Source organism: Neofelis nebulosa, chromosome 3, assembly GCF_028018385.1.
Source record: "Neofelis nebulosa isolate mNeoNeb1 chromosome 3, mNeoNeb1.pri, whole genome shotgun sequence".
Taxonomy (NCBI): domain Eukaryota; kingdom Metazoa; phylum Chordata; class Mammalia; order Carnivora; family Felidae; genus Neofelis; species Neofelis nebulosa.
Genome location: NC_080784.1, coordinates 80,796,969 through 80,811,433, shown reverse-complemented (window position 1 = coordinate 80,811,433; position 14,465 = coordinate 80,796,969). Strand labels below are relative to the sequence as shown.

The 14,465-nt window shown below is 39.9% G+C and overlaps 1 protein-coding gene across 4 annotated transcripts in view; it reads left to right on the top strand.

Moving 5' to 3' along the window:
- Window positions 1-14,465, top strand: part of ARHGAP10 (Rho GTPase activating protein 10) — a 323,616-nt gene that overhangs the window by 116,415 nt on the left and 192,736 nt on the right. For 2 of the 4 annotated variants that reach the window (XM_058721210.1, XM_058721213.1), the window contains exons 6-7: window positions 2,091-2,201; window positions 3,992-4,096. The exons of the other annotated variants lie outside the window; for them this stretch is intronic. In XM_058721210.1, coding sequence (XP_058577193.1) covers window positions 2,091-2,201; window positions 3,992-4,096 — 216 coding nt within the window. The remainder of the gene's footprint in view (window positions 1-2,090; window positions 2,202-3,991; window positions 4,097-14,465) is intronic. 4 annotated transcript variants of the gene reach the window in all.

Sequence of the window (14,465 nt, the reverse complement as noted above, 5' to 3'; positions counted from 1 at the left end):
TCTTTTCGAGTCCCTGTTTTCAGTTTTTATGAGTATATACCAAGAAATGGAATTGCTAGGTCACGTGATAATTCTGGTTTTAATTTTTTTGGAGAACTGCTATGCTGTTTTCCAGAGTAGCTTCATCATTTTACATTTCCACCAACAGTGCGTAGGGTTTCAGTTTCTCCATATCCCCATCAACACTTGTTTTGTTTTAATGTTTTTAATGTTTTATTATTTATTTTTGAGAGAGGGAGAGAGAGAGCGAGCGAGCGCAGGGAAGGGGCAGAGAGAGGGGGAGCCACAGGATCTGAAGCAGGCTCCAGGCTCTTGAGTTGTCAGCACAGAGCCTGACGTGGGACTCGAACTCATGAACCATGAGATCGTGATCTCAACCGAAGTTGGATGCTTAACTGACTGAGCCACCCAGGTGCCCCTGTTTCTCTCTCTCTTTCTTTTTTTTTTAATAGTTTTGTTGTTGTTTTGATAGGCGTGAGGTGTTATCTTGCATTTGTATTTCTGTAATGATTAGTGATGTTGAGCATCTTTTCAGGTGCTTCTTGCCATTTATATATTTTCTTTGGAGAAATGTCTAGATAAATACCTTTAAAAGGAAAATTGGCCAAAGTAAGAAATATATTATGTGATGCCTTGTAAGAATGGTTTCTAGGCTGGCCATTCTTTCCCTGCTCTTCCTCCATGGAATCCTGCTCCTCCCATAGTGCCCTTCTAGTTAGACCAGATAAGCTGGAACTTTTTTTTTTTTTTTTTTTTTTTTTAACAGTCTCCTGACCATCTGGTGCCTGTTTACTCCCAGAGGATGAGACATTTTGAGGACTTAACAGCCTGACTGCCTACAGATGGGCTTCAAGCTCTGGCCCAACTTTTGAGAACCAGGCTCTTTTCTTTTTTCTTTGATTGAAGTACAGTTGACATACAATTTTACATTAGTTTCAGGCACAACATAGTTCTTTGACAGCTCTATACGTTTTGCTGTGTCCACCATAGACGTAGCTACCATCTGCCACCAAACAACACTGTTACGGTGCTATTGACTGTATCCCCTATGCTGTACCTTTCATCCTCGTGACTTACTCATTCCGCAACTGGAAGCCTCTACCTTCTCTCTCCTTCACACGTTTTGCCCATCCTCCTCACCTCTCTCCCCTCCAGCAGCCGTCGTCTCGTTCTCTGTTTTTATGGGTCTATTTCTGCCTTTTTGTTTATTTTGTTTTGCTTTGTTTTTTAGATTGTGCACATATACATGAAATCATATGGTATTGTCTTTCTATGTCTGACTTACTTCACTTAGCCTAACAGCGTCTAAGTCCATCCATGTTGTTGTAAGTGAGAAGAGCTCATCTGTTTTTATGGCTGAGCAGTAGTCCATTGTATATATAGCATATCTTCTTTTTCCGCTCATCTGTTGGTGGACACTTGGCTGCTTTCATATCTTGGCCATTCTAGATAATGCTGCCATAAATATAGGCGCGCTCACGTCTTCTCAAATTAACGCTTTTGTTGGGTTATACCCGGAAGTGGAATTACCAGATCGTATGGTATTTAAGAACCAGGTTCTTGAGATGGTACCATAGCTACCACTTCCTCACCTGCTGCCTTCACTCATGACTACTGAAGTGACTACAGTTTCCCAGGCCGACTGCATTCTTACAGGATTTGTCAATGGAAATAATGTTTATGTGATTTTGATCATATGTGTATAGTTCAACCTTGGGTGTCCGTTGTGGTTGGGGTGAGTTTTCCGTGAAGAGGCATCCTTCAGTGTTTAATCCTTTGGGGCCAATCTCATCATAAAGAGCAAGCGTTGGCAGACGTTTTCCTGCAGAGTCAGATAGTAAACGCTGTATACTTTTGCAAACTCTAAGGTCCCTGTGGCAGCCATAGTATTCAGTTTGGCTGTTCTAGCAGGAAAGTGGCTATAGAAGATCTATAAACCAGTAGCCACGACTGTGTTCCAGGACAACTTTGTGTAGAAAACAAGGCTGCAGGCCATATTTTGCACAGAGCTCATAGCATTGCCAACCTCTGGTCAAGCGTTTCACTCCTTACCGTCTCTGATTTAACCAGCCTCTATTACTTTAACATAGGCAGATATGCAAGTGGAGCAAAACCGGCAGCACTTTTATGAACTGTCCCTTGAGTATGTATGTAAGCTTCAGGAGATCCAAGAAAGAAAGAAGTTTGAGTTTGTGGAACCTGTAAGTATCATAGAAAGTTGTTCTGCTGTTACATGTAATAGATATCCTAGAAACATTTTTCTTTCTAGATGAAATTTACAGTTCCTGGGGACCAGGATTCATACACAGGAAGCAAGACATCATGAATTGTAAAGGGTGGACCCAGATCGCGATGAGGTCAAGGAACCACCTTCACAGTTCGGTGGTTCTCGGCCTTCTTTGCACAGCAGCATATGGTGAATATTATTTCTCCATGACTCTGCAATCAGGTGCAATTTCTGCCACCCTATTGTAGACCCACCCTTTAAAGAAAACCCTTTGAAAGAAGTGTTAGGATGGGAGAGTGAGCAGTGGTGTCGATGGATAATCTTCACTCTTCTCGAGTTTGTTCTGAAGCAAGTACAGCAATCCAAATTTTAGCACTTTAAACAGTTCTTGGTAACAAATTATTTTTAACACAACTGTATGCTCATGGCAACCTGGGTTAAGAACCAGCATATGGAGCATTTGAAACTATTTTGTGAGTTACTCTGGCAGTTCTTTATACTTATTTCAGAGACATATGATTTGTGTTTGTGCTTATGTAGATGTTATATATATGTGACGTATATGAAGATATGTAAAGTAATAATTCATACTGTGGGTTTTAGTGAAAACAAGAAACACTAGAATTCATGATTCTCAAGATTAATTTTAATAAAGGTGTTTTTGCATGTGGTTTTTTTAAAAAACAGCTTTACTGAGATAAAATTTACATGCTATACAATTATCCACTATATGTGATTTTGAGAAACAAAAAATAACCAAGTAATGATTAACTTAAAATTGGCATTCATGGAAGCAATAGTCCAGTTGGAATAATAGATTAACCTAATTTCAACCATTAGGGAACAATTCATCTCCTTAAAGCTTTCTTTTATGTGAAATAATAATGACCTACATTATTTACAGTGCTCTTTGTTCAAGGCATTGTTCTAATACTTCATCGCGCTCATGTGTTTATTCCACACAGGAACTCCAGAAGGAGATATTTTTATTATCCCACTAAGCAAATACGGAAATAGAAGTACAGAAAATTTCATTAATTTCCCCAAGGTCTCATAACATAGCTGAAGTTGGGGATTGATCCCTGCTGGCCACTTGACATTAGAGTCCCAGATTGCTAGCCATTATGCTATGTGACATTATAAAGAAAATGAATTTCAGGATTTTCTTAATTCCTATCCCAAATTATGCTTGTACTCACTTTAAATTTACTCCCATGTTTGGGCAGAAGGAGGTGCCCTGTAATCAAGAAGAGGAGGTTGAGGGTTGGTAAGAACTCAGAGCTTAATTATCTCCCTGTCTCTACCCGTCTCTGCCCCAGTCACTGACTGTCCTGGTAGACCAAAGAGAGAGGTTGTGCTGCACTAAATGCCACTGGAGAGAGCCTGTAGCTCTTTGATTCTTGATTTCACTTTTTGTTACAGTTTGTGTTGACCTACGGTGATAAGGTTTCAATTATAAATGGATATGGAGATTCTCTTCACAAAAAAGAACACATGGGTGCTGTATCATTTCTCCAGTACAGTGCACTATAAAAGCTATCTAATGGCTCTGATATTTAAGGAGAAATCACAAATCCTTCATTTTTTAAAGAGATTAATAAATAATATGCGGTTAGATTTAATTGACTTCTGGTGACTTCTTTTAATTTTATTTCAGTAGAATTGCAATGGCATTGGGGGGAACATGTGGCTGTTTTTTATTCTTTCTTCTTCCCCCTGAGGTTTTTTTTGTGCTAATGTCATTTTTTCCCCCTTTTGTCTTAGATGCTGTCATTTTTTCAGGGAATGTTTACTTTCTATCATCAGGGCCATGAACTTGCCAAAGACTTCAATCACTACAAAATGGAACTACAGATCAACATTCAGAATGTAAGGAAATGAAAGCTTTCTGGTATAAAGGATGTTTGAGATGTGTATTTTTGATTTGGTATATGAAAAACCTTAAACTAAGACCAGACTGAGCTGTTGGTGCTGAGAAACTGAGGCTACGTTGCCACCTTCTGGTCAGTTCTCAGCATAACAAACTGTTCTTCATGGAGGTGAGGCTCGGGGAATTGTGCCACCTGGCGGTTCTTTTTTTTTTTTTTTTTTTTTAAATTAATGAATTTGTTTTATGAATTTATTTTTCTTGCCTTTCAGAAAAGTCACTAGGTATGTTTTTTAAATCAGGAGTCACATAAATTATATTTTTTTTTCTAGTTTTATTGAGATTTAATTGGCACACAGTACTATTATAAGTTTCAATTGTACAGCATATTGGCTTGACATATATGTTTTTTAACGTTTATTTATTTTTGAGACAGAGAGAGACACAGCATGAATGGGGGAGGGGCAGAGAGAGAGGGAGACACAGAATTGGAAGCAGGCTCCAGGCTCTGAGCCATCAGCCCAGAGCCCGATGCGGGGCTCGAACTCACAGACCGCGAGATCGTGACCTGAGCTGAAGTCGGACGCTTAACCGACTGAGCCACCCAGGTGCCCCTTGACATTCATATTGAAAGACAATTACCATGAAGAGTTTAGCTAACGTCTGTCACTTCATGTAGTCACAGAAAAATGTTGTTTCACGTGATGAGAACTTAGGATCCACTCTCTTAGTAACTTTTTTTTTTGGAATATATTTTTTTTTTAATTTTTGAGACAGAGCATGAGCAGGGAAGGGGCAGAGAGAGAGGGAGACACAGAATCCGAAGCAGGCTCCAGGCTCTGAGCTGTCAGCACAGAGCCCGATGTGGGGCTCAAACTCACGGACCGCGAGATCATGACCTGGGCTGAAGTCGCACGCTTAACTGACTGAGCCACCCAGGTGCCCCTCTCTTAGTAACTTTTAAGTATGTCCTACAGTAGTGTTAACTGTCACCATATTGCACTTTGTGGGATAGTTGTAAGGATAAGTTTTGTTATGTAACTTTCAGTGTTCCATGTAGGGAACAGACAAAAGAGCACTCCACGTTAGATGTAAGGCATTTTAGTTCTAATGATCTCAGTTTCTTCTGTGTATCTTACTTGATTTTTGGTTGCTGGTTCAAGAGGAATTTCTTTCCTGTGTTTATGCATATTCACTAACATATTGAGTTCACAGTTGCAGTTGGTCCGTATTATTTTCCTGGAAAATGTATGCTTTCAAAGAGGTCTTGGATAAAGAGATTTAGGAGAGCTTTATTAATTTATTAAATTATTACAACATATGTGATTTTGATCAGAAGGTGGTGGGTGTTTTTTCTCTTAACACTTGAGTTGACTTTGGGAAGTGTCCTCATTGGAATGCTATTCAGATTATGTTTAGTATAATTTTAGACCTTGATGGAAAAAAAGCGAGTGAGTTTTGGAATACATGCATATGAGCGCATACTGAAAGACACACGAAAGATGGGACTCTCTGTGCTGTTGTTGCCTGACTTTCAGTTTGATATCTTGAGACTGAGGAGGAATGATTTTTGTATAGATTTTGTTTCCAAGTTTTTGTTTTTCATAGTTCCCTACATTTGGAAATGTAGATAATGAAGTTTCTTTTTCTTTTTTTTCTTTTTTTTGGTAAATCATGTGTCAATTTGTATTTGTAGATTATTTGGACATTGAACTGGGTTAAATAAAAGAGTACAACCCTCCCCCTCCCCCCACTATCAGTGATTATAATGTAACAGAATTTAAAAATATATCAAAATGCATATGTATAGATACTTCTAATTTTATTTTTGTGATAAAGCAACATTTTTTTTATTTTGAGAGAGAAAAAGAGAGTGTGTGAGTGAGCAAGCAGGGGAGGGGCAGAGAAAGAGGGAGAGAGAGAATCCCAAGCAGGCTGTTAGCACAGAGCCCAATGTGGGGCTTGAACTCATGAACTGTGAGATCATGATGTGAACTGAAACCGTGAACTGAAGCCAAGAGTGATGCTTAACTGACTATGCCACCCAAGTGCCTCGATTAGTTCTGATTTTATTTTAGTTTTTTATTTATTTACTTTGAGAGAGACAGAGACAGAGAGAGTGAGTGAGCATGAGTAGGGGAGGGGCAGAGACGGGGAGAGAGGAGAGACAGAGAATCCCAAGCAGGCTTGTGCTGTTAGCACACAGCCCGATGTGGGGCCCGATCTCATGAACCATGAGATCATGACCTGAGCCAAGATCACGAGTCAGACCTTCAACTGACTTACAGCCAGTCGCCCCTAGTTCTAACTTGAAAGTGTCTCTATAGGTAGTGGAAATAGCCTAACGTTGCTATGATTTTTCAGAATACTTTTGCAGACAGCAGAACACAGTGTTGTGAAAAGAACACTATATAGTTAGTGTAGAAGATAAATTATATTCTTGTACCAACTGGCTATATAACTTGTGGAAATGTACTTTTTCTGTGTGGACATCATCTGTCAACTGTAGGGCTGGCCTGGGTGAGAGAACCTTCAGGCAGAACCGGATCCATAATTTGTGGGACCAATGTAAAATGGGAAGGCAGGGCCCTTATTTAAAAATGAATAATTTCAAGTCTGTGACAACAGAGCATTAAACCAAGTGTGTGACCTTCTGAGCACAAGATTCTTTGTGGTTGTGCAGACTACATGCCCATGAAGCTGGCTGTGCCTTAGTGTCTTGGGCGACAGGTGGGATAGACACATTATCATCTCCTGTGGGCTTCACTGAAACTGTCCATGCACAGCTTGCTTGTGGATGGAACTACTTTTGTAACAAGCCTGTATTGTAAGAGGGATCTAGTTACCTTACATACACCAAAATAATTTCGAGAGATTAAATGTTTCAATGTAAATGAGCCAATACTCAGTCATGAAATATTACAAGCAAAACTTAAAAACAAACTATCACTTAAAATGGTTCACAAGGGGCCCCTGGGTGGCTCAGTGGGTTAAGCATCTGACTCTTGATCTCTGGTCAGATCATGATCTCACGGTTCCTGAGTTTGAGCCCTGCATCAGGCTCTGTGCTGACAGCTTGGAGCTTGCTTGGAGATTCTCTCTTTTCCTCTCTCTCTCTGCCCCTCCCCTGCATGTTCACTCTCTCTCTCTCAAAATAAACAAACATTAAAAAATATTTTAAAAAAGGTTCACAAAATAACTTGGTTAAATATATTCAGAAGTTAACTTACACACTTGAGAACAGCTTTCCCATAGAGAAGTGGGCAAAGAACAGTTGACTGGAAAATTTTTCTGTATCCTCTGGAGTTTAAGGATCGTCATCAGTATTGCCCTGATACTGCTTCTCTAAATATTTATCTCTTTATTGTGTTGTGTTTCTGAGTCTGCTCCTGCAACTCTTTCAAGTAGAGCCTCTTCTTTGTGCCTCACTGGCAATTTTGAGAACACCTGACCAAGGTGTCTTTGCTGTTCATTTTTGCTTTAAGCTTATTCTTTTCCCTTCAGAAATACCTGCACGTTTGAAACACATGGCACTTGTTCTGTGCTACCTGCTGAACATTTTTACTGTATCGCTGTAATTTGCTCATTTCTTGTCCATTTCTCTCATTCCCTCATGATAGCAGCTTTTAGTGTAAAAAAGGGAAAACGCTGGCTATATAAAACTACAAATTACAAAAAGGCATATTATTTTTATGCTCTGTATATTTGCATATTCAAGGACATATACCCAAATATTAAAACCAAATCATAGTGTCGATTATCTCTGCACTATAATGCCATGGATGATTTTGGTTGGTAAGTATTTTACTATAGTAAAAAAATCGCAAAATCGTTTTATAATCAGAAAAAAGGTAAATGTTATCTAAAAATGAAAACAAGCTACTTTTCGTCTATCTGATTTCACCTTTTCTATTGTAAAAATGATCATACCTCTTTTATTTTTTATTATTTTGGAAGCAACTTATTCCTCATCCACTTTCCATAATCCAGAGTAATACATGGAAAGGAAAACAGAGCAAGATGGCTTTTAGAAGATAGATTTTCTATTTCTAGGAAAATAGATTTCTATATCTGGAAAAATATAAATTGGATCAAAATTGAAGGGTATTTTAAAAAACTGAATTTAAACTTTTGTTATCTTTATCCCCAGAAGAATGTGGGGAAAGAGAGACTAGAATAGAATTCTTCCTAGAAGGAAATTTAATGTGAGAAATCTTAGGATTCATGGAGAATCCCCAGAAAATACTATGAATAGTTAAGAAGATTTTAAGAATATGCCCAAATATTTTTGTTACAGTGTTGTGAGAAAAATAGAGCACTAAAATAATAAACTATGTTTTTTTCAAAAAGAGATTGGAAGTGATTGTGTAAAAAATACAAATGTGGTTATTTGTGAGAAATAGGTTTATAGTTCCTTTTAATTGCTTTTGAACCTTTTCTTTTTGTAGTTGGTGCCCTTCCCTCTTTGTTTTAAAATCTTGTGGATTAGTTTTTGTATTCTGAAAAAGAAATTAAAAGTACAGTTTCTCTTCCAATAAGATTTAAAACAATAAATTGTCAGTTTGATAGTGAAGATTTCCTTTTATCCTCTGTTAGATGAGAATAATTGTGACTCTTGGGTGACTTACTTGTAACAGTAGTAGTCGTAGTAGTAATGGCAGCTAAATTAATTTTGTTACCAAGTGCCAGGTATTACCTGTGTGCTTTATTTGGATTATACACATTTAGTCTTTGTAAAAGTCCTATGATGTAGATTTTTTTTTATTCCTATTTTACAGATGAGGACAATGAGGATAATAACTTCCTGATATCATATCTTAAGGTCAGGGCTGACACTGGAACTTGGGCAGAATCACTCTAGGGGGTCATGGTGGTTAGTTTCAGCTTCTGTACTCGGATACACATGGGTCACTCATGGTATTTCTGGGGTCAGTAAATAACAGGAACTGGGAAACATCTTGATATGGCCATTTGCTTGCCTACACCGTAGCAACTTGTGGGTAACATGGGAGTCCCTTTAATTATAAGAACCTAGATTTAGGCCCTGATGTTGCACCTCAACTCACCCCTACCTCGCACCTGTTCTAACCTGTGTTCCCCTCACCCCCATGGAAGGTGTCTTATATGGGATTTAGACTCGATCACCTATTCACTTGGGGTCTGTTGCATAACATTCCCTCTTCTGCCATCTCACATGAGGGGCGATATGAGAATTACAGTGAGGGTGTGTATGTGTGTGTGTGTGTGTGTTGTAGGTAGGAACTTACCCCTTTATGTTATGTTCTTTTGCAAAGTTACTAAAGCAGGGCTTCATGGGGTCCACCCTGATGTTTTACAACTACTTCATGAAAGCTTCTTCATAATTTTTATTTTATTTTAAAGAGACAGAGAATATGCAAGCCAGAGGGGCAGAGGGAAAGAGAGAGAGATGATCTTTTTTTAAAAAAATTATTTACTTGAGAGAGAGAGAGAGAGAGCATGCTGGAGGGGCAGAGAAGGAGGGAGAGAAAATTCCAAGCAGGCTCTTCACTGGTAGTGCAGAGCCTGACTTGGGGCTCAGACTCACGATCCATAAGATCCTGACCTCAGCTGAAATCAAGAGTTGGCTGCTTAACCCACTGAACCACCCAGGCACCGAGAGAGAGAGACAGAGAGAAAGAAGAGAAAGAAAGAGGCTCCATGCTCAGTGTGGAGCCTGATGTGGGACTCAGTCCCACAACCCTGGGATCATGACCTGAGCTGAAACCAAGAGTCAGATAATTAACTGAGCCATCCAGGTGCCCCTTCATATTTTTAGTTCTGCCTTGCCTTCTTTTCTTCTCTGAGTGAGGTCATGGGGCTAGGATGGGAAAACTTAAAATGGCTATCGGTACTTGGAGTCAGCCTTTGCAAACTCTGCTTTGAAAGCTTTATTTCTGGGTATAACACTGTGAAAAGCTCCTACTCCCCTTAATATGGGACTGAACCTGTGCTAATCTTGACTCACCGGTTTTCCAGACATACTCAGATGGGTCTGAATTCCAGCTTAGTCCCCAAATTGTTCTCCCAAATAGGTGATATAATAAAGTGTTTAATTTAGAAGACTTTATTTAAGACTGGTTTATTTAGAAATTTATTTAGCAAAGCATGCAAGGAAAGGAAATAATACAGTGGTATATTGCTGACAATGGATAGCACTAGCCTAACTTAGAGGTTATTTTGAGGATTAAAACACCAAAAGTAGGGCGTCTGGATGGCTCAGTCGGTTAAGTGTCCGACTCTTAGATTAGCTCAGGTCATGATCTTGCAGTTGTGAGATTGAGTTCTGCATCTGGCTCCACACTGACAGCGTGGAGACTGCTTGGCATTCTCTCTTTTCCTCTCTCTCTTGCCCTCCCTCCCTCTCTCTCTCTCAAATAATAAATAAACTTAAAGAAAGTAAATAAAACACCAAAAAGTGCTTTCAGTAGTGCCAGTCACAGTGTAAACACTGTCATCGTCACTTACTGTAGAATTTACAGCCTAACGTTATTATTTGATGATATCTTTTAATAGACAGAATTTAGAATTGGAGATTACTGGGTTCTAGCCATTCTATTATTTATGTTCAAAGCTTTAAAAAATACAATTTTAACTACCATTCATAATTTACTTAAAATGGTAAAATCCTTTCCCTCCCTTTGCAGTGCACAGTCATAAGCATCTGAGGGAGTAGGACGATGAGGGGAGGGAGTAGGACGATGAGGGCAGGGAGTACTCCATGGAGAGCCCTGCAGCAGGGAAAGTTGGGGTGATGGTATAGTGGGAGGGGGGAGGGTGTAGAGGCAGCCTGAAAAAGAGGTGGCTGGAGTAGAGATTGGTTGCATTGAGCAAATGTATTAATTGAGCAAATAAGTAAATAGATTGAGAGTAATGGGAACTAGATTTCTCACTATCTGAAAAGAAATATACAAAATTGGGAAGGGATAGGCTAGAAAGAGACTGGAAGTATTGGATTGGAATTAAATTTACCGGTATGGACATGTGGGTTTTTCCAATATAGAGACATATAGAAATGACAGGTGTATGTGTGTAAAAACACGTATGTATGTGTACATACACACACCCACACCCACACACCCACACACCCCCGTATAGTTTTTCTATCTGCCAAGAAGACCCAGAAGCAGTGACAACCTCTTAGCTGTGAGCACACTGTGTTCAGATTTTGGTTTCTAAATACTACACTCCAGTGAAAGGAATAAGGGCTTCTTTGGGGGATATGACTGATTTTAGGACTGGGACAGAGAAAAGTATAAGATGGACCCAGGACTCCTTTTTGAACTAGAAAGTAGGGGATCACTCAAGAAGACATATCAAAAGGTACAGGGGTCAGGTAGAAGGGGCCTCTGCTGGTCAAATGTAGGAAATTTGGGCATTAGTATAATTAATGAGAGTATTGGATACAAGTCATGACGTAAATAGGAATATACGTGTGTGCGTGTGTGTGTCCTTGCTGGCATCTGTGCATACATGGCATGCACATGTCTATATATGTGTGTATCTATGTACAGGCATACCTTGTTCTATTGTGCTTTGCCTTTTGGAGCTTCACAGATACTGCATTTGTTACAAATTGAAGGTTTGTGGCAACCTATGTCCCCCAAGTCTACTGGTGCTATTTTTACAATAGCAGTTGCTTACTTGGTGTCTCTGTCTCAGGTTTTGGAAATTCTTGTGATATTTGATACTTTTTCATTATCATTACATTTGTGATGCTGATCTGTGATCAGTGGTCTTTGATGTCACTGTCATAATTGTTTTGGGGTGCCACAGATTGTGCCTGTATATGATAGCGAACTTGAATGTTGTGTGTTCTGACTGCTCCACTGACCGACTGTCCTGCACCCCCATCTTTCTCCCTCGCCTCAGGCCTCCCTATTCCCTAAGACACAGCAATATTTTTTTTTTTTCAACCTTTTTTTTTTGGGGGGGGACAGAGAGAGACAGAGCATGAACGGGGGAGGGGCAGAGAGAGAGGGAGACACAGAATCGGAAACAGGCTCCAGGCTCCGAGCCATCAGCCCAGAGCCTGACGCGGGGCTCGAACTCACGGACCGCGAGATCGTGACCTGGCTGAAGTCGGACGCTTAACCGACTGCGCCACCCAGGCGCCCCAAGACACAGCAATATTGAGATTGGGTCAGTGAATAACCCTATAATAGCTTCTAAGTGTTCAAGTGAAAGGAAGAATCACACATTAAAGCAAAAGCTAGAAATGTTTAAGTTTAGTGAGGAAGACATGTCGAAAGCCCACAGGGGCTGAAAGCTATGCCTCTTGTGCCAAACAGCCAAGTTGTGAGCGCAAAGGAAGCTTTCTTGAAGAAAATTAAAGGTGCTGCTCCACTGAACACATGAATAATACGAAAGTGAAACAGTCTTGGGGTGCCTGGGTGGCTCAGTTGGTTAAGCATCTGACTGGATCTCAGCTCAGGTCTTGATCTCAGGGTCATGAGTTCAGGCCCTGCTGTCGGCTCTGTGCTGGGTGTGAAGCCTATTGAGGAAAAAAAAGGTGAAACAGTCTTAATGCTGATACAGAGGAAATTTCAGTGGTTTGGACAGGAGCTCAAACTGGCTACAACATTCCCTTAAGCCAAAGACTAATCTAGAGCAAGGCCCTAACTCTCTTCAATTCCATGAAGCGTGAGAGAAGTGAAAAAGCTGCAGAAGAAAAGTCAGAAGCTAGCAGAAGTCGGTTTGCGAAGTTTATGGGAAGAAGCTGCTTCTATAAGAGAAAAGTGCAACATGAAGTAGCAAGTGCTGCTGGAGAAGCTGCAGCAAGCTATCCAGAAGGTCCAGCTGAGATAATTCATGAAGGTGGCCTCATGATACGGCAGATTTTCAGCGCAGACAATGCCTGGCTTCAAAGGACAGGCTGACTCTCTTGTTAGAGGCTAATATAGCTGGTGACTAAGTTGAAGCCAGTGCTCACTGACCATTCTGAAAATCCTAGGGCCCTTAAGAATTAGGCTAATTCTAGTCTTACCTGTGCTCTGTAAACGGAACAACAAAGCCAGATGCAGCACATTTATTTACAGCATAATTTACTGAGTGTTTTAAGCCCTCTGTTGAGACCTAGATGCCATTAAGAACATTTGTGATTCATGGGAAGAGGTCAAAATACCAATATAAGCAGGAGTTTGGAAGAAGCTGGTTTCAACTCTTATGGATGACTTTGAGGGGTTCAGGACTTCAATGGAGGAAGTAACTGTGGATGTGGCAGAAATAGAGAACTAGAATTAGAAGTAGATACAGCCTGAAGGTGGGATTGAACTGCTTCAGTCTCGTGATAAAACTTTAACAGAGAAGTTGCTTTTTATGTATGAGTAAAGAAAATGGTTTCTTGATATGGAATCTATCCTGGTGAAGCTGCTATGAAGATTTGCTAAAATGACAACAAAGAAGTTAGAATATTCCATAACTTTAGCTGATAAAGCAGCAGCAGGGTTTGAGAGGATTGAGTCCAGTTTTGAAAGAAGCACTGTCGTGGGTGAAATGGTACCAAACAGCACTGCGTGCTGCAGGGAGATTTTTCATGAAAGGAAGAGTCATTTGATGTGGCATATATCGTTGTTGTCTTACTTCAAGAAATTGCCACAGTCACCCCAACCTTCAGCAATCACCATCCTCATCAGTCAGCAGGCGTCAACATCAAAGCAAGACCCTCCACCAGCGAAATGATTGACTCACTGAAAGCTCAGAAGATGGTTAGCAGCTTCTTTTAGCAATAAAGTGGCTTTTATTTAAAATATGTACATTTTAAAGACATAATTGCACACTTCATAGACTACAGCATAGTGTAAACAGAACTTTTGTATACACCAGGAAACCTAAAAATTCATGTGACTCGCTTTATTGCTACATTTGCTTTATTGCGGTGGCCTGGAACCAAACCCCCAATATCTCAGAGGTATTTATGTGTATAAATATTCTACACACAGATGTACCTTCAGAAAGAAGTGAGCGTTGGGAGTTGTCACTAAGCAAAGTGACAAAGGAGGCAAATAAATAAAATCAGGGTAAGAGGAGTATTAAAATGGGGACAAGAAATCCTGGAGGCTTGAGAAACAGGAAGGGAAGAGAGAACTGGCATTAACAAATGAGTTCCACCCTCCCTGCAATCCTGCGTTTTGTTCTAGCACATAAAGTTTATTTTTTTATCTCTCAGCTTGTTTTTTTAAAATAAGCTTCTGAAGATAAGTTTTCTCCTTTGCAGTCTGCATTTATCAGACTCCTCTTCTCCTAAAGAATGTGTACCATTCTACCATTTTTCTATTCTAGGACCGTCGGTAACCTCTTTCCTTGTAGGGAGGAGAGGGGAGGAATTTCAATAAAAATTTTTTATCTCCGCTT